The sequence below is a fragment of the Pygoscelis adeliae genome, unplaced genomic scaffold (assembly GCF_000699105.1).
Source record: "Pygoscelis adeliae isolate BGI_AS28 unplaced genomic scaffold, ASM69910v1 Scaffold463, whole genome shotgun sequence".
Lineage (NCBI taxonomy): Eukaryota > Metazoa > Chordata > Aves > Sphenisciformes > Spheniscidae > Pygoscelis > Pygoscelis adeliae.
In genome coordinates, this window is record NW_008824471.1 from 614,204 (window position 1) to 637,970 (window position 23,767).

General features: G+C 34.8%; 1 protein-coding gene across 4 annotated transcripts in view; it reads right to left on the reverse strand.

Moving 5' to 3' along the window:
* Window positions 1–23,767, reverse strand: part of CEP170 (centrosomal protein 170kDa) — an 87,137-nt gene that overhangs the window by 37,708 nt on the left and 25,662 nt on the right. For 3 of the 4 annotated variants that reach the window (XM_009321254.1, XM_009321253.1, XM_009321250.1), the window contains 3 exons: window positions 22,605–23,081; window positions 19,351–19,997; window positions 4,091–4,240 (listed from right to left, as the gene is read on the reverse strand). In XM_009321254.1, the coding sequence (XP_009319529.1) occupies window positions 4,091–4,240; window positions 19,351–19,997; window positions 22,605–23,081 (1,274 nt within the window). Of the gene's footprint in view, window positions 1–4,090; window positions 4,241–19,057; window positions 19,060–19,350; window positions 19,998–22,604; window positions 23,082–23,767 lie in introns of all 4 variants that reach the window. The other variant, XM_009321255.1, reaches the window with a different exon arrangement.

Consider the following 23,767-nt stretch of genomic DNA (forward strand, 5'->3'; position numbering starts at 1 on the left):
TTAATTTTGTGTTAAATCTGCTTTCCCTTATGCTTATCGCATATACAAACTAAATTGGAGTAACAGATCTTCAGAAAATGTACCAACAGATTTCTGTGGACTTATTATTCAGACTGAAGATTTAGGGCTTCAGGCTCTACATCTGAAAAAAACCCACAGCACGCACACATGACACCTGGAAGCATCTCCAATGCTTGGCATTTCAGAGCAGAATAATGTTTTTTTTAAAGTAAATTTCAACAAGCTAAATAAAAAAAAAAAGAAGAAAAGAAGTCTTTTCAGACACATACTCCAGTCTTCTCATGTTGTAAGAATCATATTATGCCATCCTTTCATAAATTGAAGTGCTGTCTTGAAAGCAGTTCTTTTAGTCCCTCCCCTCTCTACCTGCTTCAGAACCATATTCCTCCAGGGGTGATGATCTTCTTTCACATTTCCATACTCACTTTATTTACAGCCAATGTCTTCACATTTGATCCTGGAACAACACTGACATCTATCTCAAATAGTTCTTTTTCCTTCTGTTGCATTTACTCCACATACAGAGCAAAACCCAGTGATTATACCAATCTCAGCTACTACTTTGCTAGATTAAATGAATTGTATCAGTCTGTTCTTGTAAGGTAAATCTCCGTTCCCTTAATAATCTGAGTAGACTTCTTTGTACTTTCTCTTGTCTTGTACTCACCCTTCTTAACCAAGAAAGGTAACAATTCTAGTGCCAGTATCTCAGAGGAAGTTTCACCAACACTTTCTACCATGGCGACACCACTTCCCTGTTCTACTGACAATACATTTTCCAGGGTATCCAAGGGTCATATATGCCTTTTCACAGCCATGTGACATTGGTGACACAATCATCCTACATTTCAGTATAGCACCTAAGTTCAAACAAAAAGCAAGTATCAAACTTCAGACTGAATGGTTTGCTCTACAGAAGGACAGGAAATTAGTGTAATTACAGAGGACAAACAAAAGGAAACCCAGTCTCTAAATACACACAGCAGTTCTCCACTTCTAAGAAGCAACATAGCAAATATTTAAGTGAATAAAGTTATTCAGTATTCAGAATGTCAGCAGTATTATTTATTTTATCTTCAGTGGGAAAGACATGAAATGGGCATTCAAAACAGGAAAAGGAACATTGTAGTCAATGGCACTGATGACCCTGCAGATGCAAACCCAGGTTTCTAACTGTGCTGCAGTCTTAACAAAAAATTAAAAAAAACCCCACAAACCAAACAAAAACCAGGTACATCCTTAAGAAGCACATCAAAGACAATGTTGATAAACCATGTACATTATTTAAGAACTGTGGTTAGCATAGATAACCGGCCACTGAAAATTAAATGGAAGCTGGATGGATAAATCATAGCCCAAATGTCTGCAGTATTTTTATCAATCAAGCTCACACAGTACAAATAAACAACAACAACAACAACAGTAATATTCTCTCTGTTCTCTATCTTATTTAATTTTTGTTCTTAAATCACACTTACCTTGGTTGGCAAGTGGCAGCTTATAACATAGAAAATAAAAACATTTAAATATTTTAAATGGATGGATTTAGTATTTTTACTGCCTATCTGTAATCATTGAAAAGGCAAGAACCAGTGCATGCAGGCTCAATCCAACTGTGTCACACATTCACTCTGCATTTTATTTAGTCTCATGACATATATTACTCCAAAGTACCAAAGCGTGTCATATGAAAGGAAAAGCTGAGAATTTCTTTATAAGAAAAACAATTTTTCAGGTCCTTTCCAAGCATGTTATTCACAATAGTTCACAAGCCCTGTAAAGTTAAGATATTTAAGTTCAGAACAATCTTTCAACCCCAAAATAGTTTTTATAAAATCTTCATAATTTCCCAAGCCATCTTTTCCATCTTCCTTAATTGAAATCTCTTAAATTTTTATTCTCTGCTTTTTCTATATCAATCATGTTCTGAGTTAGATTCTGCTAAATCATCTACAGGTACAACCGTGATGGGCAACTGGAACAAGGTCCACTCACAATCTGAGTGGATGCAAACCTGGAACACTGAGCTACCCTGTGGTTAGCTGACTATTTAGCCAAGATCTTCAATGAGGTTTATTAACTCATGATCCGCAGCTCGGTAATGCAGTAAGTCTTCCATAAACCACAAGCAGAAAAGTTTGTATATAATGAGAACATGATACCCACGTACTTTACAAATCAAACACATTTGCCTCTCACTTTCCTAATGACAAAACAAACTGAGTGTATGTTTTGGTAATAAGACTTTAAATATTACAATCTTCTCTCAATAGTTACCCTAATGATTGTTTTCCATTATGATACTATAAAACACACCTCTGTTTTTCTGGATTAGCTTCTCTTTTACTTCTACATATGTATTAATCAACTTCTATTTTTAACTTTCTCTGGTAAGCTTTTTTCCATCTTCATCTGTCCTCATCTCTTCTTACACTAATTCTTGCTATATCCACATTGCTTATGTCAGTTTTGCTCCTTTACCTACCGAACAACTTTCATTTTTTCCCCTATCGTGCCTCGTAATAATCTTGTAAATTAAGACTATGCCAAATAACCCATTCCCTTCCCAATATACAAAGACCTTTTTATTCAGCAAAGCATCCACAGCAATAAAAAGGCATCATTCCTGTAATTTCAAACTAAATCAAAGTGAGTTTTACTATGCCATTGCCAGAAGGATTCTTAAACCTGCCCTACGATTACAGAAGAAGCCTGTCTTCTAAAATCAAACCCTGTTGTTTGCAAAATATGACACTTGGAAAGCTCAACTATGTTCATAAAATAAATCACATATTCTTCTGCTGCTTATGAAATTATAGAAATGGAAAAATATCAATACTTTTAATAATCTTGAAAACTGATATGGCACAAAAGAGCTGAATGCTGCAAAAGGCATGAAAAAGAAGACAGAGAAAGATTGTGGTCATAGATTCATGCAAAGCAGCAAGGTGAAAGGCAAAGTTTGTCAAATTGTTCCACATGATATGCCCAAGCTGTATGGTAATAATTTACTCGAAGCAGTAACCTCAGAGAAACTATTCAAACATACTAATCTCGATACAGTAACACACTTAGTGTATCAAGACTGCACAGTAGCTAAAATACAACCATGATAAAGCACACCACCTCTAGAAGCAGATACTAAAATCAATGTATTTGCATGGCAGGCACACAAAAGTCATACTGTAAGCTCTTGATATATTCCAGAAAATTTGCTTATTTATAAAGTTCGCTAATTTACAGGATCATACTTCAGAAGCTGTTTTCCATGGCAAGTAGAAGTAAGTGTGGTGTGCTTCATGACTGTTACCAGGTTAATTCTGCTCCAGCTGTTCCAAACGCATTTCAAGTTATAGCTTATCCATCACAATGATATCAGAATGCCTCCCAAGATTTCACCATGAAATACAATTAACATCTAGCTTGTGTGCATATTCTGAGTCATATATAAAGAACAGACCTTTTCCTTTGCCTAGTCTTTCACCAGCTGATTAAATTATACCATTTCTGAGGCAACTAACATAAGTGACTTCTCACGAGTGGCATCTCACTTGATAACTCAAACCATGAATGTAAAGACCTGAAGTCCTCTGGCTCTGGAAAAAAATCTGAAATGTATTATCCATCATTTTTTTCCTAGCTGACTTTGTATCACACATTAAATGCATACACCTTATTCCTGAATTTTAATATAGTTACTTGCTTTGGGCTATAAAACGTAACCAGCTTTTCCTCAGTTCTGCTGCATAACTTACAAGAAGCGTATACTGTGCAAATGTGTGTTGCAAATATAATGATGCCAGGAAGCTCCTGCTACATTTCCAATACACTGGTGTTAGTGCACATAGAAAGGTAGCAAAGTTTAAAACACCTTCACAATGTCACATGCCTGTCTGACAGAGAAGTTTTGATAATGCAATAAAGGCCTAAGAAAAATAAAATACGTATAGATCTGAGCTAATATTTTCTAGGCAAGGTTTGCTTGTTTGCTTTTTAACACTTACTGGTCAGTTATTAGTGCTCTCTCTTATTGGAAGAAAAAAAAAGACCATCAAAAATTAAATTCTACCTCTGTGTCAAGAAATCCAGTTGTACTCAGTGGTCTTTTTTCTTCCAGCACTACTGTAGCAGAATTTATAGCCCAATCTTTTACTAAATCTTTCTGGTTCTCGTTGATAACAGGCCTATTATAATCCTGGCTGTCATCCACTCCAAATACCTGAAAATGAAACAAACCATTACATACATTAACCCAATACCATCCTGATACAACGTTCAATGTTAATGGATGGATGGTGGCATGCTGGATAGTGAGTTTAAATAATTTTTGTTGTATTATGCTTATCTGTCATCTTGGTGAAATCTACAAATTAAATAGAAGAAATATCTACAGCAATTAAAAAAAGAGCAGAAGTCTATGTCAACACTGTGAAAATTCAAGGAACTGCTAGTTGGAATGGTCAGATATGAAAAAAATGACACTTTGATGAAAGAAACCAAAGGTAAAGCCAAAATCATTATGAAAACCATTTTACAGTCCATTATCCAATTAAGGAAAAAAACAATTACTGGAACCATCAAATTTTCAGATTTTTGCCATTATCTAGTGAAAACAAGAAATGCAAATGCTTACATCTGCTACTAAGACGCTTATGAATTATTTCTCTAATACAAACAAAATTTCAGTTTTTCATTTGTCAGGGACTTAGCAGATGTTAGAAGTCCACCAGGTCTCACAAACCATGTAGCCTCATCACATTCAAGATGTGATTTGCCATAGTTGTTCTACTACACTGTTTCTACTGATACTTATATTAATCCCTTCCACTTGTGATGGAATAATTTTCCCATATTTAAAACCACCGCTCATAGAGAAAAATACTAGAAAAACGTTATTATGAAGGCAATTTAGTAATAAGGACTTAAGCAGGACAGCCAGCAACTCCTGTCAAATTAAGGAATTGCTTTCAGAATGGATGTATACTTTAAAGCGATTTTAGAGAATATTTTGTATCTTGGAAACATATAATTTATAAAATGTATAAATTTCTGCCTAAGAAATGATAAATTCACTACTACTAAGTATTTGGACATTAAAAAAATTACAGAATGAAAATGGAAAACCCACACACACATTAAAATTGGCTGCTAAAAACAAACTAACATCAAAAATTGTTTCGTCTTAGAGAAAGACAAAGAAAAGGAAGGAAGGAAATTACCTTCACAGATGTTATCATCCTGTAAAAAAGAATTACTAGTGCAAAAGAGAAAAAGATACACAGATCCCCCCCCCAAAAAAAAAAAAAACCCAACTGTTTTGTTATTCAGTTTTGCACAGTAAAGCCAGAGGCCTGGTTTATTAAAATTCTGAACAAGGTCAGTGTCTTTAAAATGGATTCACCACTAGATGGCCACAAACCAGGATGTTTTTTAGTGTCTGAGAAGTAGATGAAGAGAAGAAAAGAAAAAAAAAAAAAAAAAAAAAAAAAAAGCACCCTGTCATTCAACTCCTGCTTATGCTCTTCTAAATGTCCAGAAAGATGTTGCTATAGCATTCATACATTTATAACTGAGGAAGCTTTTTCAAATGCGTTGGATTTGTATTTTGCTTTCGTGCAAAAAGCCTGCTTTCTGCAATTCTAAAATTCAGGCAATGCTCCTCAATTTTCATTTAATACATAAATCATGTCTAGGTACACCTATGCACCAGTTGCTTAAGAGTATTTCATAAATATTTCCTTTCTTTAAAAAAGTGTGATATAAGTTTTCTCTTTAATGATATACTTTTGATTTGTGCAGTTGTAGCAATTTTTGAAGACATAAACCAGTTATCATCCACTGCCTCCTCTCTCTATCGCTATTCTGCAGCCACTTTTTCCCTTGTTTAATATAGTTCCATTGATTACCGAGTTTTACACGCTCTTTTAAATGAAAGGAAATTCTGATTTTATCGCATAAGCACCTAAAGGAAAATATGAATCCAAGACTTCCATATTGAATCAGGACTACAGGAGTAAATTGCTGCCTGTAAATCGCTTCATATTATCTGGTGGCACATTCATTTACCATGTCAAATTTCTTTACTTGTATCACAAACAACAGCACCTAAGGCTTCTTTCTTTCAGTCTTACCTTTTCTAGTACTGAAGTCCCAGCAAATTTTGTTATTCTTCTCCTATTACTGGAATTACTACAAAACCAAATTTGAATATTGCCTATTTTTTCTGTGAAAGGTAATATGGGTAACAGTAAGACCCAAGTAATAGATTTATATCCTAATACTACTCCTAATGCTCCCTCTGTATATATAGTGGGGATATCATAGGCCAGAAAAGATAAGCAAAATATTTGGGGACACTACTATTAGAAAGAAAGGAAAAGCATCTTCTTCAATAAACGTGTATTTTGGCACTACACATTCATTCTACATCTAGGAGCACTGGCATGTGCATGCACCTGCCCTCTTGAAGTTCCATTGCTACACAACTGTAAAGCTCCTCTTCTCAGCAAGAAAGAAGAGATTCACACAAGTGTGATTTAGCCCAAAGACTAAATTTCAGAACTGTGATATGTAAAAACCTTTTGAAAACAACGCCATTAATACATAATTAAAACTTTAAATATGAAAACTATGCAAAAGATAAAACAACTGACTTTTAATATTTGACAAAATTTAGAACATCACTTACATACCTGTCACACATCTGCAGAAAATTAATACTAGCAGAATTTCAGGATTAACCGATCCACTTACACTGTTCACCAAATAATGAGAATATACCCTCAACAGAAACAGCTATGGAATAACCTGAAGGTTTCTGCTGGGAACCGTCTCTCTACCATTTAGAAAAACGCTATTTGTACCTTACAGGTTGCTATGATAAGGTATGTGTGCAAACAATGGGCTGTTGTGATTGAAGCCTGAACGGATAGAGACCTATATCTTCCTACAAAGACTGAATAACATTCTTCAAGGCTTCCATTCTTCAGATGTTTCTGTTCTTTAAATATCTTCATGATTTCAAAGTCATTTAAGGGAAATCTAGGAGATAACCAAACCGAACCAAAAAAATCCTGAGGAAATGCTGATGACACCCATCGCTGCATCTCTTATCTATTTATACAAAAAGACTAAAGTTTTTTTTCTGTAAAGCTTGTATTTGTCAGAAGCAGCAGCTACAGCTTTAAACAGAAGCAACTACCACCTGTATTTTGATTAACTCTGTTTTGGGGAAGAAAAAGATGAAGCCAGATTCCAAGACAACAGGTCTGGACACAGCAAGTTGTTTGAAAAATAAGAATGGCTTTTGTTTTATTTTTGATAAAGGAGGTAAAGGGAGTCTCTGCATTCATTTATGACTTCAAGAACTTTCCTGATCATCTCAAATCACATGTATCCAGCATACAGCTGTCAACGAAAAAAGTAGTTTCCTAAATCTTTTACACTTTTTTTATATCACTGTAAACAATAAGGACTTTCACAAAATCATGATCTTGCATTTTTGGAGAGAGTCTGGGGGATGGGGAGTAATATGTTTATTTTTTAACTTAGGTAGCTGTATGTACCATGAAGAAAACAATTCCTAGAAACCTTTTAAAAAAAAAAAAACAAAACAAACTAACAGATATTAATGCTGTGTTTTAAACAGACGTAATTTCAAAATGAAACTACCAGAGAAAGATATCTCCAAGCTAACAGCTTCCTATAAGCAATCATTCTGGAAAGTTGAAGTTTTCTGCCCTGCTCTGTCCTATTATTGTTTATTTTTATGAAATTATATTTTAGCAGAAAGACTAGATTACTTGATCCTGAATGCTTCCATTTCATAACGTTACAAAACAAAACCCACAATAATAATTTTCACAGAATCTTTGAAATCTGACTGATGGGGAAAAAATCTAGGCACTGTACCAATCTGCACCATTACATGGGGTTCCTGCAGGCTCTCTGCCACACGGCTGTAATGGTTGAACTGTCAGAAACATTGTATAAACTGTGGTGGTGATGTTTAAAAATAACAGCTTTATTGTTATGAAGCATGAAACAATTTCCATTGCAAATCAGGACATTTTGAATGACAAGGGAACGACGACAACAACAACAACGTTGCTGTAGAAAGTCAAGCCCCATTTATGAAATGTACTCAATATAATTTTGTTTAACCTGCAATCCAGTTGACCTCTTAAGCAAACGGATTAACAGGTGATAGACCGCATCCAGTCTTGGTCCCCCCAGTACATGAGAGACTTGTCTAACTGGAGGGAGCTCAGCAGGGGCCACCAAGATGGTCAAAGCTGGAGCACCTTCCTTGTGGGGAGGGTCTGGGGAAGCTGGCCTTGATCAGTTTGGAGAAGGGAAGGCTTTGGGGTGCCTAACAGCAGCCCCCAGTACCTATGGGGAGCATATCAAGAGGACAGCCAGGCTCTTCACAGTGGTGCATGGCAGGAGGACAAGGGATAACTCGCATAAGTTGAAACAAGAGAGGTTCAGATAGGATATAAAGAAAAGTTTTTTCACCCTGAGGACAGCCAAGCAAGGTTGCCTAGTCTCTGTCCTTGTAGGGTGTGAAGACCCAAATGGATAAAGTCCTGGGCAACCTGTCTTGACCTCAAAGCTGACCCTGCTTTGAGCAGGGGGTTGGACTAGAGACCTCCTAAGGTCCTTTCCAGCTTATGTGATCCTGTGATCTTTAATAACAGTGTTCCTATGATCCTTAATAACAGTGATCCTAGATAATAACTTAGATAATATCATCTCAGGTCAGCCTTCTAGCTCAAAGAGTCAGTCTTGAGAAAGCCCAAAGGGAAATCCAGTAATTTCTCAACTGTGGAACTGCCAACAGTATGTCTGACTTCTAATGAAGTCTCCTAAATCAGCAGGGAAAAAGGAGTTCCTGAAACATACTTTTCAACTTCAGATCAACTAATGGTAAGCTCTCCAAAGATCCCCCCGTGATACTCCATTTAAATTCTGTGGTTCCACCAATGAAACAAACAGACAAAACAGCAGGCTAAAAAATACAGCAAGTCCCAAAGCATCATGCTGTTATCTGCTTGAATGCAAACTCAGCCTGAAAAGTACAGAAGCAAAGTACAAAATAACTGATGGCAAAACAATTGCACCTTGATGTAGATATTAATAAATTTCATCACTTTATCTCAGCAACAGTTTTTCTAATATTGTAACTGAGAATATAACTTTATCTACATAAACCAATAATTTTTAAAATTCTTTATCCAATAACAAACAAGAATTAACAAAATCTATGTAACACAATACAAGCAAGACACAATCATTTCAATAAGTAATGGCATATTTTTGGAGACAGCATGAGTTAGACGACCAAGTCTGAGCACGTGCCTTGTCCTCTTCCACAAGGGCTAATTTTGTAGAAAGCAGAGTAATCTGTTTTGGCAGGCCATACGCATTTCCCTGCAAAAACAGCTCATGACTCAGAGCACACCTGCTTGTCACCATCGCTGAAACACAGCTTTAACACAAGCTAGCTTTAGTGATCAGGAATTGGTCTTGTTCACTCTCCTTTCCTCCCTCTCCTGCCCCCCAACAGATGAACTATACTAGAGGTCAGTATAATGACTTTAGGATTATCAAAAGTGATGATTCTTTAAAACGACAGAAGCCATTTTTCTTTATTGATATATATGTGAGACCTTCTAGAAATTAAAATAAAAACTGGTCAGAAAAATTAATGGTAACAGGAACCATTTTTCTGAATCAAAAGGAAGAAAATGCGTTAGCTAAAAAAAAAACAACCCAAAAAACCCCCACTCCACTTGATGTTTTCCTTATGTGCTTTTTATAAACTTCAAAGTTCTTGAGTACAAAAAAACTTTTTCCAGTTCTATCTCATTTACATGCCTTTCACAGTTCCTGATGTTGGGACTCTATACTTACTTTAATTTCAGGACATTAATTTTAAACTACTTCACGGTTTATGAAGATCACACTGCAGTTCTACAATATTATCATTATTCAGTACTTAATGTCCACAGATCTAGTTCTTCATCCAAATCATTACTGAAGATGCCAATATCAATGGAAAAAAGGTCTTATTTGAGAATCCTAATAGATATTTTCAGTCAGTTTTATAGCAAATCATGAATATTAGAACAGGGATTCTATTGTTCTGCATATATAATTACTACACAAAGCATTAGAAAGCATTAGAAGAGCACTAACACAAACTAGGAGCATAAATTTTATTCAAAATACAAATCTGAAGAATTCTATCTAGTTTTAAAATTTTGAGTTTCTAAAGTTTCCCCAATAGTCTTACCGCTGTAGTCTTTACATAAAGGATATGCAGTAATTACTAATAATACTATTAACAGAAAACCAACAAATAAATAATAAGGATTACAGTTGCAATTCAGAGAGCTAGAACTAAGAGCCTATCCATTAATGGTGGTATTTGTAAATGAAAAGTATTTGAATAATTCTCTTTTTATTCTTTCAGATCCTAACAACAGTTACAGCCACGATCTGGAGACGTATCTGAAAAGGATGATGATTTAAATGCTATTAACTTCAGTGCAGGCAATCCGTATACAAGGAGCAGAACAAAACCCAAAGACAAAAAGTATGTAAAAGGGAATTCAAAGATGAACAGTTAAAAAAGCAAACTAAATCAAAGTGGAGCACAGGTAAAGGACAAGGGGCTGTACTGCACAGTGCATTAAGGACTGTGGCAAAAGGACCATGACAAAATAAAACAAGGAGCAAATGATTGAATTTGAAATAAGGTATTTGCCATTGTAAAGTGATGGGAATGTAAATTATAATAGCAATTACATTTCATAACTTTTTAGGGGAAAGGAAGATGAGTGTATTTGATTGTCAGGGAAGTCAAATAAAAGTAGATTTCAGAAACTGAGCTGTGAACGGATACAGTCAGACCAGCAAGAAAAAAAAAGAAAGGGAGCGGGGGGGAAGAGGGAAGAGACATGAATTTGGAAACACAAGCAGGATTTGGACACAGTTTGGATGTACTAAGCAAGATAAGCCACACTCAGAGGATGCTTGATTGATGGGAAGAAAGGATTCCAGGGAGCAGGAAAATGGAAGAGGCTTCGGATCCATATTGCAGATCATCTTGGCAATGCTGCGCTTAGTATTCAGACTGAGCTCCTCATAATTCTTCCAAAGAAGGTAGTCCAGACATTCATAATATACAGTAAACTGGTTGCTAAAAGTCAGAGTTACTGATCAGATAGAAAAGACAAAAGGCAAACATTTTCTTCCCACCTTTGAGAAAGCGTGATGAGCCAGAGTACAATGCCTAAACTCACTTTGTGTTTAGCTACTGCATGAACTGTGTTTAACTACGTTGCTTCTGAGAAGTCTGATTTTAATAGTTTTTGCTGCTTCTTGGCAGTTATCCTAGCCATCCCAGGCGAACAGACTGTGTTCTGTGCAGGACATATCTCATGAATAGCCATGGGTTTTCACAGAAGCTGTTTATGTCATTTTAACTATATATCAAAGATATAGAATCAGATGCAAGATGCTCTGGTATAAAAAAAGCTACATAGATGAATGAAAAGGATCAACGTGGCAAGTCTAATAACTTCCTCTTACCAGACTCCAGTTACATATTTACATGCATACATACTTTGTACCTGTTTGCTATAGTGAAGAATTCATTTTCTTTGGAATTCCAAATTCAAAAGGAAACAATAAGTTTAGAGACTGTAAGACTCCTCCCCTCCCCTCAGAAGAAAAAAGATTACAAACATCCTCTGAGCTCTTGACAAAATTTATACGCGCAGATGATACGCTCAGGCTTCAACCGTTCTACTGCTTTTTCAGCATTGTATTCATAAAATACGGTCATTCTGCGACCAAGACACTCTGTGGGGCTAAAAGGCATTCTTTCTAGAAGAAATCACTGAAGCAATGGTAAAAGCAATTAAACCCAGAGCGTGTGAAAAGACAGAAGATCTGAAAGTCATTTTCGGGAAATAGATGTATCTGTCTTGGTTCCTCAAACAGTCACTGAAACATGTTGAGATTTTTTTTTTTTCCTCCTAACTTACTCCCTGCCCACTGATTCTTTTCAGGTAGTTTGTCATATATAATACTGCAAAAATTTGCCAAGAGGAGTTCCATAACATGTATGTTAACTCCATAACAAGAGGAGTTATAACAACATGTATGTTAAGTATTGCAATGAAAAACATTTCCCCCTCCCCGCTCCACTTGCATTGTAAATATATGTTTTTGGATGAACACAGTTTTAGTAAAAGAGTTCAGAATATACATTTTCTAATATGCAGATCTCAAAAAAACGTTTTGATTTGGTATATGGCTTCATGTTTTAAAATCAATCCCTGCTGTGCATTGCACACTACTTACAAATGATGGAAAACATCCGAATTAGTCTATACTTCTCACAGAACTAGACTAATATATACAAATGTAACAATGTAATAAAATACCTACTGATGATTTTGCCACTCTTACTTTCAAAACATTCAGCATAACATTAATCTTAAACTCATCAGACCACAATTCTTCATTTAGCAGTTATTTTATGCTGAATACAATGTTTCATGCTATCTGCAAGATTATTGATAAAACTTTAAGGTTTGCAACAGAGAAGACAAGAGCTGGTAAACAAGCTTTATGAACACTTCAACAACAACAACAACAAATCATTCAAAAGTATGCAGTTCTTGAAGAACACATTAGCCAGTAACATAAAACGGTATGAACAGACATACCCTGGGAGCAAAAAGAGTAAGGAGATTCCATCTTATTATAGTCACCTTTCAGAATAGATTCCCATTCATACACATACTCAAAAAAAAAAAAAGTCAAACCAAACTGAAATAGAAGTATCATCGTGAGCAGAAAGATGTAGAAAATGAAAATGGAAAACCTGGTATCTATATGAACATGAACACAGCTTTCCCTCAAAAATTATCAGTTATTCCAAATTTTTAAAGAGGAAAAAAGAATCTCTCTTGAGATTGTGTCAATAGAATAATATTTTATGTGTACTCTTTGCACAGTATACAATCAAGTAAAATTAAAGATGATAGTATATACATTAAAAACAAGGCCATTACTATTATGGCCTGTCTATCTATATAAACACTTTAAAACAGCATCCTTTTCCAATTTAAAATAAATTGGAACATGATCTAGAATATGAGCTTTGCATTGAAAACAAAATCATTAAATGGTCACAATAATTCTTTTTGAAGATGGCAGAAGGATGGCTTGAGGTTTGATTATGGTCCTTTTTTTTCAAGTTTTACTTCTGCTTGGGAATCAGTATGTTGAATTTGAGATCTAAAATTACTTTGCTAATGAAAAAAATCAATTATTTATCAGGAAATTTAAATGAATATAACATAATTGAAGAAAATAATTTTGGGACCAAAGAAAACTTTATCTAAGCCCAATGTTTCCATATGCATATGAGCTGCTGTAACATTCTAGATTCACTGGTTAGCTAGGCTGATGAAAAACGAAACACACATATAGCCTCTGTTCTGCTCCTTCCCTTCCCACACATACACAGAAGTGTTTAACTCTGCTATAGTAAGTTCTACAAAGTATTTCCGTTCAGAAATACCCTGAAATGAAATTGGCTGAAGAAGAAGAACAAAAAAACCTAAACAAAAGAAACAAAAAAGAACCCCCCCAAGAAAACCCCCGAAGAGCTTGCAAAAAACTCATTGAATTGCTTTTTATTTATTGCAATATCCTCAAAGTATTTAATATTCCAAACACATCCAGAACTATTTGCACATTCATTTATAAAAATTTATTACGGGTGTATTTTGCTTTATTGAAAAAAGGAAACTCATTAGCCTGATAATGTGCAGTGTATTTATATCAACAAAAAGGAAGATGAACTGCAGAAAAATAATACTGAATTCTTTCACCCACTGACAGTCTTACCTTTTCTGTGGCCTAGAAAGATTTTTTAACCTGATATGACTGCTGAGAACAACTTCCTTCTAATAGAACAAATTTAATTATTTGAAAAATGTAAAACAGCTAGAAAATTTATAACTCAGTGCAAAATAGAGAGCAATTGCTAAGTGTTAACAGGAGAAAGCATTGAACCTATCTAAAAGGCAGAACGGCTGGATGTAAAGGAAAAACAAATCCTACGACTGTGCCCCATTTACTCGCGTATTTTATGTGTTAAAAGTAACACTGAAAACATGTTCTAAATCAAATCAAGATCCTGAATTTGTTTTATTTTGTACTTAGCTGTTAGCTGCAACAATAAGAGTATTATTCTGCTAGAAAGAGTTGTGGCTTTCTGAAGCTATTTGAGTAGAGAATATTGTATGCTTGGTATGTTCAAGGTGGTCTTTGTAGTATGTGAGAGCAGCTTTTCTTCTTTACACATTGATGAAATTGCTCTCAATGGCAATTTTAAAGAGAGTTCTACAAGTATAAAAAGAGAGCCAGCATTTATTATTCAATCATAACTTTCTTTCACATTATTAATGTATTTATTTTCTAAACCGGTTTTGCCTACTAACCAATTCATACTTCTCTAGGAACTTATGTGACATTTGAACACCTGGATGCAGAAATATCATTGGCTAAGGACTGATATCATTGAAAGGACTTTTAGGAAGCAAAGTTTATTGCTATTTTTCAAGTGTTCTCTATTTATAAAGAACATTAAGACACAACCATACATTTATACTGTAGAGAACAAGTGAAAAGTACACATGATTTTGTGAGGAACAGCACTGGTCTTGCTTAGAATTTATAGTTTGTGAAGTAAAGGTGACAGAGGACCATATGGAAATCCATGATAGAATAAAAATGCAAGTAAACTAGTGACAGACGAGGGAAATGTACAACACATTTCCACACTAGTAATACTGGCAGTATTCACTCAGTCTCTATATATCAAAAAAACAACAGGATTTGAAAGAAATAGTAATAATGTCAAGTTACTAAAAAATAAAATGAGTCAGAAGTCCTAGAATATGTTCCGGAGAAAATTTCAGTAATACAAGATGGAGTTTGTGTGCATGGGTTTGTGTAACTTGTGAAAAGCACATCTGGATCCTAAGTAAGCACAGGAATATTGCGGAGATAGCATTTTCACCAGTTAATTGACTAAGGAGAGAAGGCAGTTACAATGGGTAACAGCTGAAGATTGCAACTGTTTGTAAATTATAATCACTATCTCTACAATGGGAACTCTGACAAATCTTTCCATTCAGAAATATCATGACATGAAATTCACTTAAGCAAAAACAAACAAAAAAACGCCTAAGCCATACCCATTTTCCTTCTATGATAGTTTCATGGTTTGATACTTGTCCTGGACGTGTACATGTATATGTATTATATTTTAAAATAGAAACAACTATGAAATCTTCTTATGATGATTGCTTCTCTGTCTCTGCCTAATAACATAGCTGGAGATTTCTCCTACCCTCTTCAAAATTTGATGGTTTTAATTTTTTTTTTACTTATTATTTAATTTTTTTTAAATTTTTTTTTTAGTTATTCTCCAAGATGTTTGTTTTGTTCTAAGAGACGTGACACACCAATTCTAAACATAAGTAACCAGTTCAAAGCCGGCCACAAGGCAGTGATATTTACTTCCTCTGACAATATCTTTAAGATTCATGAATAAAATTCAAATAACAGCACAGAAGAAATAATTATTACTATTCCTGAAATACTAAGTAATTACATCAATTCCTATCATGGCTGATCTAAGCATAGAAGATTTTAAAATACAATCAATCCAAATGATTAACTGACATACAAGTGAAACCGAAACAAACTTTGGAGGACTCCAGGTGTGTACAGGTCTTGCATCTTTTTTTTATGTTTACAACTGAAAACTATCTGCTTACTATTTTTATGATGTACTTTATTTTTTCACCCTAAAATCAAAATTTTTTTTTTTTTTAAATCTTGCAACTTTACAAACAATTTAACAAATTTCTCTTTTCCTACTCAGTTCAGTCTCTGCGGGCATTTACATAAATTGATTTTATTCCAGCAACCTTGCCTGTCAGACCTTGATATCTTGTCTGATTTTAATTTCATTGGCTCAGCAAATTATCTAGGTGTTGAAAGTTGTGTAAGACGCAAGCCTCGCTGGTTTTGGAATCTTTCATTTTAGGTAAGCAACAGACATTCACTCCGAGACAGTCATCACTGCAGATAAATGATTACAGCTCTCTCTTAGGGAAGAGTATCTCACAAAAAAGCTTTTCTCTGTTACTTAGAAAATGTCTTCCTCTTTTCTTCTGATTATTTTTGTATCTTTCTCACATCCTCTTTTCAAAAGCCAGGCTTTAAAATGGTTGGGGAAAAAAAAAAGAATATGTTGTTTGTTATTCTACTCCTTTTCTGCTGTAGAGACAATACTTTTTTCTTAGAGACTGAAAGAGTAGCAGAGGAAGAAATGGATCCTTAGCAATCTAAATGAAATCAAGATGTTGAAGAAGCAGGACAGCATCCTTTTTGGATTTTTAAAATCATTTCACATAAGTATCTATTTTCCTTGAGTCTATTTCCTAGAATCTTTGGTAAAAGGCTACATTCAGCAAAAATGGTACTTTTGAAGGAAACAATATAGCTCAACATTAAGGTCTTCCCCCCCCCTTTTTTAATAAATTATATTTTTTTTTTCCATTTTTCTGAGAATTTTAACTTTGATTTTCTGCTTGCCTCTCTTGGATTCTTAACTCAAAGAAGCATTATTAATCACACCTTGATTTTTCACAAGTTAATGCCACTCTTGCATTTGTGGTTTGCTCCTATGTTCCTTTCCAGAGAAAAGAGTAGACTCTGCCTACAGGAGTAAGGCCAAGGCTAAGGTTTCCCAAGTGAATGAATCGCGCTGAAAGTAATCTTTGGATATTTCCATCATTCTCACCCTTTCTTGCAGTAAAAGGGAAAAAATACCCAAACCCGGAAGTATTTTATTCCGTAGGAAATTCTGCAGGTAAACCAGACATGGATCTTAGCACCATTCTAATGTAAATTGTTACTGACAAGACTGCATTATTCGTGCAAATGTTTTAGAAAGTTATCCTTGCTATTTGTAGTGCATTTTCACCCCAATCCTAGCAAATGTAACTCTTGAATTTCAGTTAATTTTTTGACCCAACAGACACTCTTAAATGAGACTCAATTGAGCAGGTTTCGTAACTGCTGAGAAAAAGGACTGACTGGCCAACAAAGAAAGAGAGGTTATACTAGAATTATTGATAAAATGTATACCAATAATTCTCTTAAACCCTCAATAAAGCAGCACACCAGTCAACAGGATAACAAAAGTCCTTGTCTTATTCCTCACTTATCCACCTCCAGCAAAGTAACAGAATCCACAGCATTAGCAATTTAAAATAGGAGGGAAGCAAAGCTGAGCTCAGCTGGAGGAAGAAATTTTGGCTTCCATTTGGTTTTGATTTTCTTTACTGACTATTTTTCTGCACTTCATAAAAATAGTATCATACTTCTTTCATATTACCACATCAAATAAGAATTGTGCAGCAGGACTCTTCGAACTGGGTGTAAAATATACTGTTCATAATACTTCAGTACAGATACTAAGTGAAAAGATATAGAAGACCTCAAAGGAAAAACATCTCTGCTTTACTTCCTAGTAAATCTTTAATTTTTAGTGGTGACACTTTTTAGGTTGGCAGTAAGGGGTATTTATGACAGCCAAAAGCTTTTTATACAGCACTAAGAATATTAACCAATAATTTACCACCATCCCTAATGCTTACATTCACCTCCTGTTCCTGAATCTCTCCTGTAATAGGAGAGATTTGTTTCAAACAAAAAACTGACTGTGGATATCCTGAACGGATATTAAAGACCACAAAGAATTTCAAATCTTATTAAACATTAGACAGCATTAACATTCTTATAAAGTACATAAATTGTCTATTTCCAAATGTTATTATTTTTTCTGGTTTCCAAATAAACCCGTTGCAGAACTATACTTCGAAAAACAGGACTTACACATTTTCTGATGCAATTTAGTTGAAGATTTATAACTTAAGAATTAAACATAGAAATTTGTAGTCACTAAGTCAAAGCAATGACGTTCTTTAATATTCACTTGCTTCTTTGGAATGCTTTTAGTTCTCAGAAGTGTTTTGAATACTGACTCAAAAAAGACAAAAGTCTCCTTTTCAGAATCCGTAAGAGGTGAAACCATTATCTTTATGATTTTATTGAAGGCAATTCTCTTTATTTTAATCCCCCCCTCCCAAACGCTCCATAAACACCTTTTATAAAATAAAACCATCTGTAATAAAATTTCCCATTTCTCCACTATGTCAGCATTTTTCTACAAAATCAAAAAGTGAAGCTATCTTGTCTTTCAAAAAATATTTTTCACCGTTTAATACATTTAGAATGAATTTTGGCTGATGCATTTGTTCAGCTCTGAAAAAGTTCTAGACACACAAAATCAATCCTTAGACAATTCTATAACAAGTAAGCAATGAATTTCCTGTTAAATTGGCCAAAAAATTGTCTAGATTTGGTTGCTAGCATTCTACCAAAATGGATTGTTTAGGAAAACACAGCAAAAACAGAAAAAAATCCTCTTGAAGAGTCAGTTAAGCCAAATGATTAAACGTAGCTTCTCCTACCCGTATCTTCCTGTTGAATCCAAAGAAAGAGTTATCTGCAGTTATTTAACTGCAAATACAATTTGTATTGTTATTTTTATTATTATTTAAATTGTTACCAAGAAGCAAAAGTTACGTGGGCATCTTAAGATTCCTAAGCCTAATGAAGCATATACCTATATTCAAACTAGGAAAATGACACTGCTATCATATAAACATTTTTGGAAAACGAAAGCATTCTTATACTTACTCTTTGTAATGGACGCTGAAATTTAAATTACTTGTAAGTACAGAAAACACAATCTATTTCACTATGATAATTTGGGTGGAACAAATTTATATACTGAAAACTACAGAGACCACAGGATTTTAAGAACAGGTGAGTATTTCCGCAGGGACATAATAAATTCAAATCTAACAACTCTCATAAAAATACCAGCTAATTGAAATCTGTTGCCTAGTATTCTTACAGTACTTAAATCCTTTGAAAACGCATTAAAACTACCAAACTAAAAGAACAGCAGTATCAAACAGGAATAATTTTTAGCCAAATGCCTGCGGCTGCTTTTATGACATTCCATATTTCGTCATTATAGACTGGCTTAAAAACTTGTATTATTGCAGCAGCTTTAATAAGTAGAATTTAAGTGGTAGACTGTTGCCCACACATCACATATCACTTTAACATCAGTATACATTTTAGGTTTCTCACCTTGTCAATCATTTTACGGGCTTCCATTTCTTCAGAATTGGGATTTTCCAACTCAATAGTGTAAGTACCTTTGTCACTCTGGTCATCCTCATTGTCCTTTTCAGTAGCAGCAGAAATATGTTGGCTTTTCAACTTTTTGTCCACCTCCTGGTTCTGACTAGGCCTATGGCCAAGGCTTCCTGAACTCCTTAACAATGCAGCTTGTAAGACAGGTAATGCAGCAGAGGGTTCTTCTGATTTTTGTTTTAAAAGTTTTGCATGAACACCATGTACTGCTCTGTGATGCGATGAGCTAGCTTGCACAGATGAAGGGACTGTTTTCTCTCCTGACGTAGGTTTCACTCTTTCAGCTCGCGCATGAGGTGTTGGAGATGGAGATTCTGGGCACAGAGCTCCTACGTTCTGAGAAAAAGAGTAAGAACGTCTCTTTCGAGGATGGTCTTCATCAAAAAATTCAATCATAAAGGCAGTCTGACTCAAACCGGCTTGCTCCTGCTGCTTTTCTGTGGAATGGACTTTCTGGTGTGACTTTTTCAGCTCTGTATGATGATGCCTTAAGTGTTCTTCAAGTGCTGCCCGCTTACTGTAATGCCGGTGTGCACCAGCATTTTCTGAATCACTTTGTGTACCATCATCATGCTTATTTCCTACAAGCAAAGCAAAAGAATATATAGCACAATGAAACAAAAAACCCCCAACAAACCAACCCAACACATACAGAAGAAACCGGCAAACTAAGAAAGAAAGAATTTCAAATTGGTTTTCTGTTTAGACTCCAACAGCTTTCAGTACCTGGCTCTGCAAATTTTGCACAGCTCCTGGTAATGCATTCAACTTGCTATGAGTCAAACAATGAAACACTTCATAAACTGATCAGTAACAGCAGTGCATTTCAATTACCCTTTTCACCAAAATTCTCATCTGTGAATACTTATCAGTGACTTACAAAAGCCAGTATTTTACCAGCTGTACTATAGTATGTTTCCCAATTATATTAATTTTGTTACACAGCCAGTTGATTTCAAATGACTACTGAAACATTTTAGGCAGGGTTAAGAGAAAAAAGAAAAACCTACAATAGTCCTTCTGGTAGCTGAAAATAGCCATTGAGAGCCACAGTTCATATTGTTGGATTCCTCACACATTTACAACAGTTTATCATGAGAAATGTCTACTGAAAATTGGAATGAATTCTTTATTACTCTTTCCAAGAAGTACAATGAGTTTTTCCATCATTCACTCCCCTCAGCATCTGATATATGCATGTAAAATGGTTATTACTTATTAATTCCACAAACTACCTTGAGATCTATGAATAAGGAATACGTATTTAATAAATCATATTTACACATATAAATATACCTTGTAATAACACCTGAAAATGCATGGAAGGCTGGATACTCATACCCAGTAAGTCACATTTAACTCAGAGCAACTTCATGTACAATGAAAGTGCCTACACTTTTAAGTTTTAGCTCAGTTCCTGGGAACTTCTTTGAACTCTTTTGGATCAAGTCTTACTCATGTATACATAGAATGTACAATTTATCTTTTCTTGTTTTCAAGAGGATAGTTTTTTTAAGATTTTCTCACTTACATAGTTCGGATATGCAGCTACTATTCAGTTAATTAGTAATCACATATTGGGAAACCTTACTTATCAGACTAATAGCACTGAATACACAGCTGAAATCCTAACTTACATTCCTGTTTGCTACTTATTTGTACAGTGCCTAAGAAAATGATGTGATGGTTCATATACTTCCAAATAATAACTATAAATATCAACACCACAGTGAAAGTCATAACACATAATTTTAACAGTTTGATTTCAGTACAGGATATTGTAAGAAAAAGGTGAGGAGAAAAACCAAAAAGATTTTTTTTTTTTTAAATCAAACTTTCAAAGTGGCTAGGTATATTCTCTACCTTTATGATTTAAAAAAGTACAAGTAATGAGTGAGAATACAAACAGATCACAGAAGATTACAAAATTTAGATATTTATTATGGCCATATGCATCCCATAACTTACACCTCTTTCAGATTAAAATTTATCAAACTTTCAGGAGTTTCTGCCAGGAAAAGGCTAAGGCCTTGCAAACAAAACCCTTCCTATTTACCACAGTGACATGGCTAATATTTTAAAGAATGTTCATGAATATAATACAGTATCATGAGACCAAAGAATGCTCTGTGATATACTCTAGAAGAAATATTATGCTATTATCTTAATGCTAGCACATTGATATAATCCTGTTTTCAAATTTTTTTTAGCTTAATTTAGATGAGTCAGCCTTAAAAAAGCAGACTTTTGATCAGTAAGACAAAGCACATTGTACCCAGTCCCAACTGGTTTAAGAGCTAGACTTGATAATGTCACAGAATGAAGAAAAAAGGGAATTGCAGAGTTAAGACGCTGAAATTAAAAACCGAAAATAAAAGAGACTTGAAAAAGTTCCTCAGAAGTTTTCATTCTGAAAGTTTGAATGTCACTGGAATCTTCACCTGCACATCAAAACTACTCTCTTCTCTATTCTGCTACGTGGCATCCAAAAGAAAGTACACTTTTCACACTTAACATTTGATTTAATTTTATTTGAAGCATCACTGTCTGCAGTAGATGAACATGTATAATCACCTGGAACTCCATTCAACAGCAGCATTCTTATAAATACAACATTCTGCAAGCTTAGTATAAAAATTGAAGCTCTTCGTCTATTTCAGATTCTTGACTCAAACTTGACTCCATCATACATGATCGATTTAGTCAGAATAACTGTATGATGTATTCTTTGCCATAAATGATTTCCATAGAGCACATGAATATTCACAGAACATATGCTGTTGGAAGAGTTGCTAAAAGCATAAATTGAATTTCAGAGCTCTGATTCTAAAAAGCAATTCAGCTTTTTAAAGTAATGCATAGGAAAAAGTGAAATATATAAAATTTAACTAAGGTTTGGGTTTTTTCCTTTTCCCTTTCAAGATCAATGTTTTAAATACCTGATGTTTTCAGCTGTACTAGAATATCTCCAATTAGTATACTTATTGTAAGATGATTCAGGATTTGGTTTTCTATCCTCTTTTTAAGACTTAATACTGCAATAAAATTTCCCAGCACAGATCCTTGTGCGCATGTGGAGTATCTGTGATTTCAACTCAACTCCGCAAGGGCTCAGGGATCCACTCACTGGATGTTGGTGAGGAATCGCTGCTTTCAGAAATAAGCATAGCTGGAATTATTCACTTTACCTTTCAGTCTCTTCAAGTACACTGGAACATCACTCTTAATACTTTTGGAATCCTCCTCTGTTGGTTCCCATATCATTCTAGGAGGATTGTTCTGTGCTAGCCAATCTGCTACTTTGCTCTCTGCGGCCATCATCACTGTTTGAAGCCCAGGCAGGTCCTGACCACTGGAGGAAGAAGGCTTTTTTGACTTGTGACGCTGTTCCGATGTGAATTTTGTCACGTGATCTTTGATTGTTACTTTTCCTGGAGTGTTGTCATCAAATTCAATGGTAAAGGAAGCATGCCCTGCACCTGCTGCATGGGAGCTTTGGGTGTCTTTTGTTGGAATTTCATGAATAGTGCTCTCTGCTACCTGTGAAGGTTGCTGGAATTCTTTTGTAGGGATTTCAAAATAACTTGGCTCCCTACAGAAAGGATAAAGTTCTTCACTTGCAGCTGCAGATTGCTCCTCAGCTTGCTTGGCATCTGTGCTGCATCCTATTAAGAAAAATAAAAAATAGATTTCACAATACTTGGGTACTTCAGGTTCTTCAAGAAGTTTCCGAACTCCTGTAAAGGCCACTTGAGTAATTTCTGGAATAAACAGTAAGAAGATTGAGCAATGTACTTCTGGAAAATAATTCCAGAATTACATATAAAAAGTATTACTGAAAAGACAGCACAAGCTTTGGCTGTAAGGAATGTAAAGTGGCAAAAAGCTCACTTAGAATTTTTCAAAAATTTTTAGATGATGTAAAGGTCAGATGAGTTATTAGCACATGGAAAACAGGAAATCACATTATGGAAATAGTTGAGATGATCATTATTGCGATTCTAATCTATCAGAAAAAACATCAAATCAAGGTGCCCCCAAAACAAGTGCCAGTGATCTGGCTTTCATCTCCTGCAGTGGACAGCTGGTACAATTTTGTTTGGTAAAATTCTTTGGAAAAACAATTCACACATTAGCGCAAGATAAACATTAATTCTGGCTTGAAAAGTTTAACACTGATATGCATTGGAAAGTGTTTTGGAATTCAAACACTTTATGTTTCTACAAAAGACAAAACCAAAGAATCAAGCTAAATCCTACTGTTATCTGCTCTTATTTTACTTGTTTCCATAATTTGTAGATGAACAGAAAAAGTAACAATAGCTGGAAGCATGCAGAATGTTAGCAAACC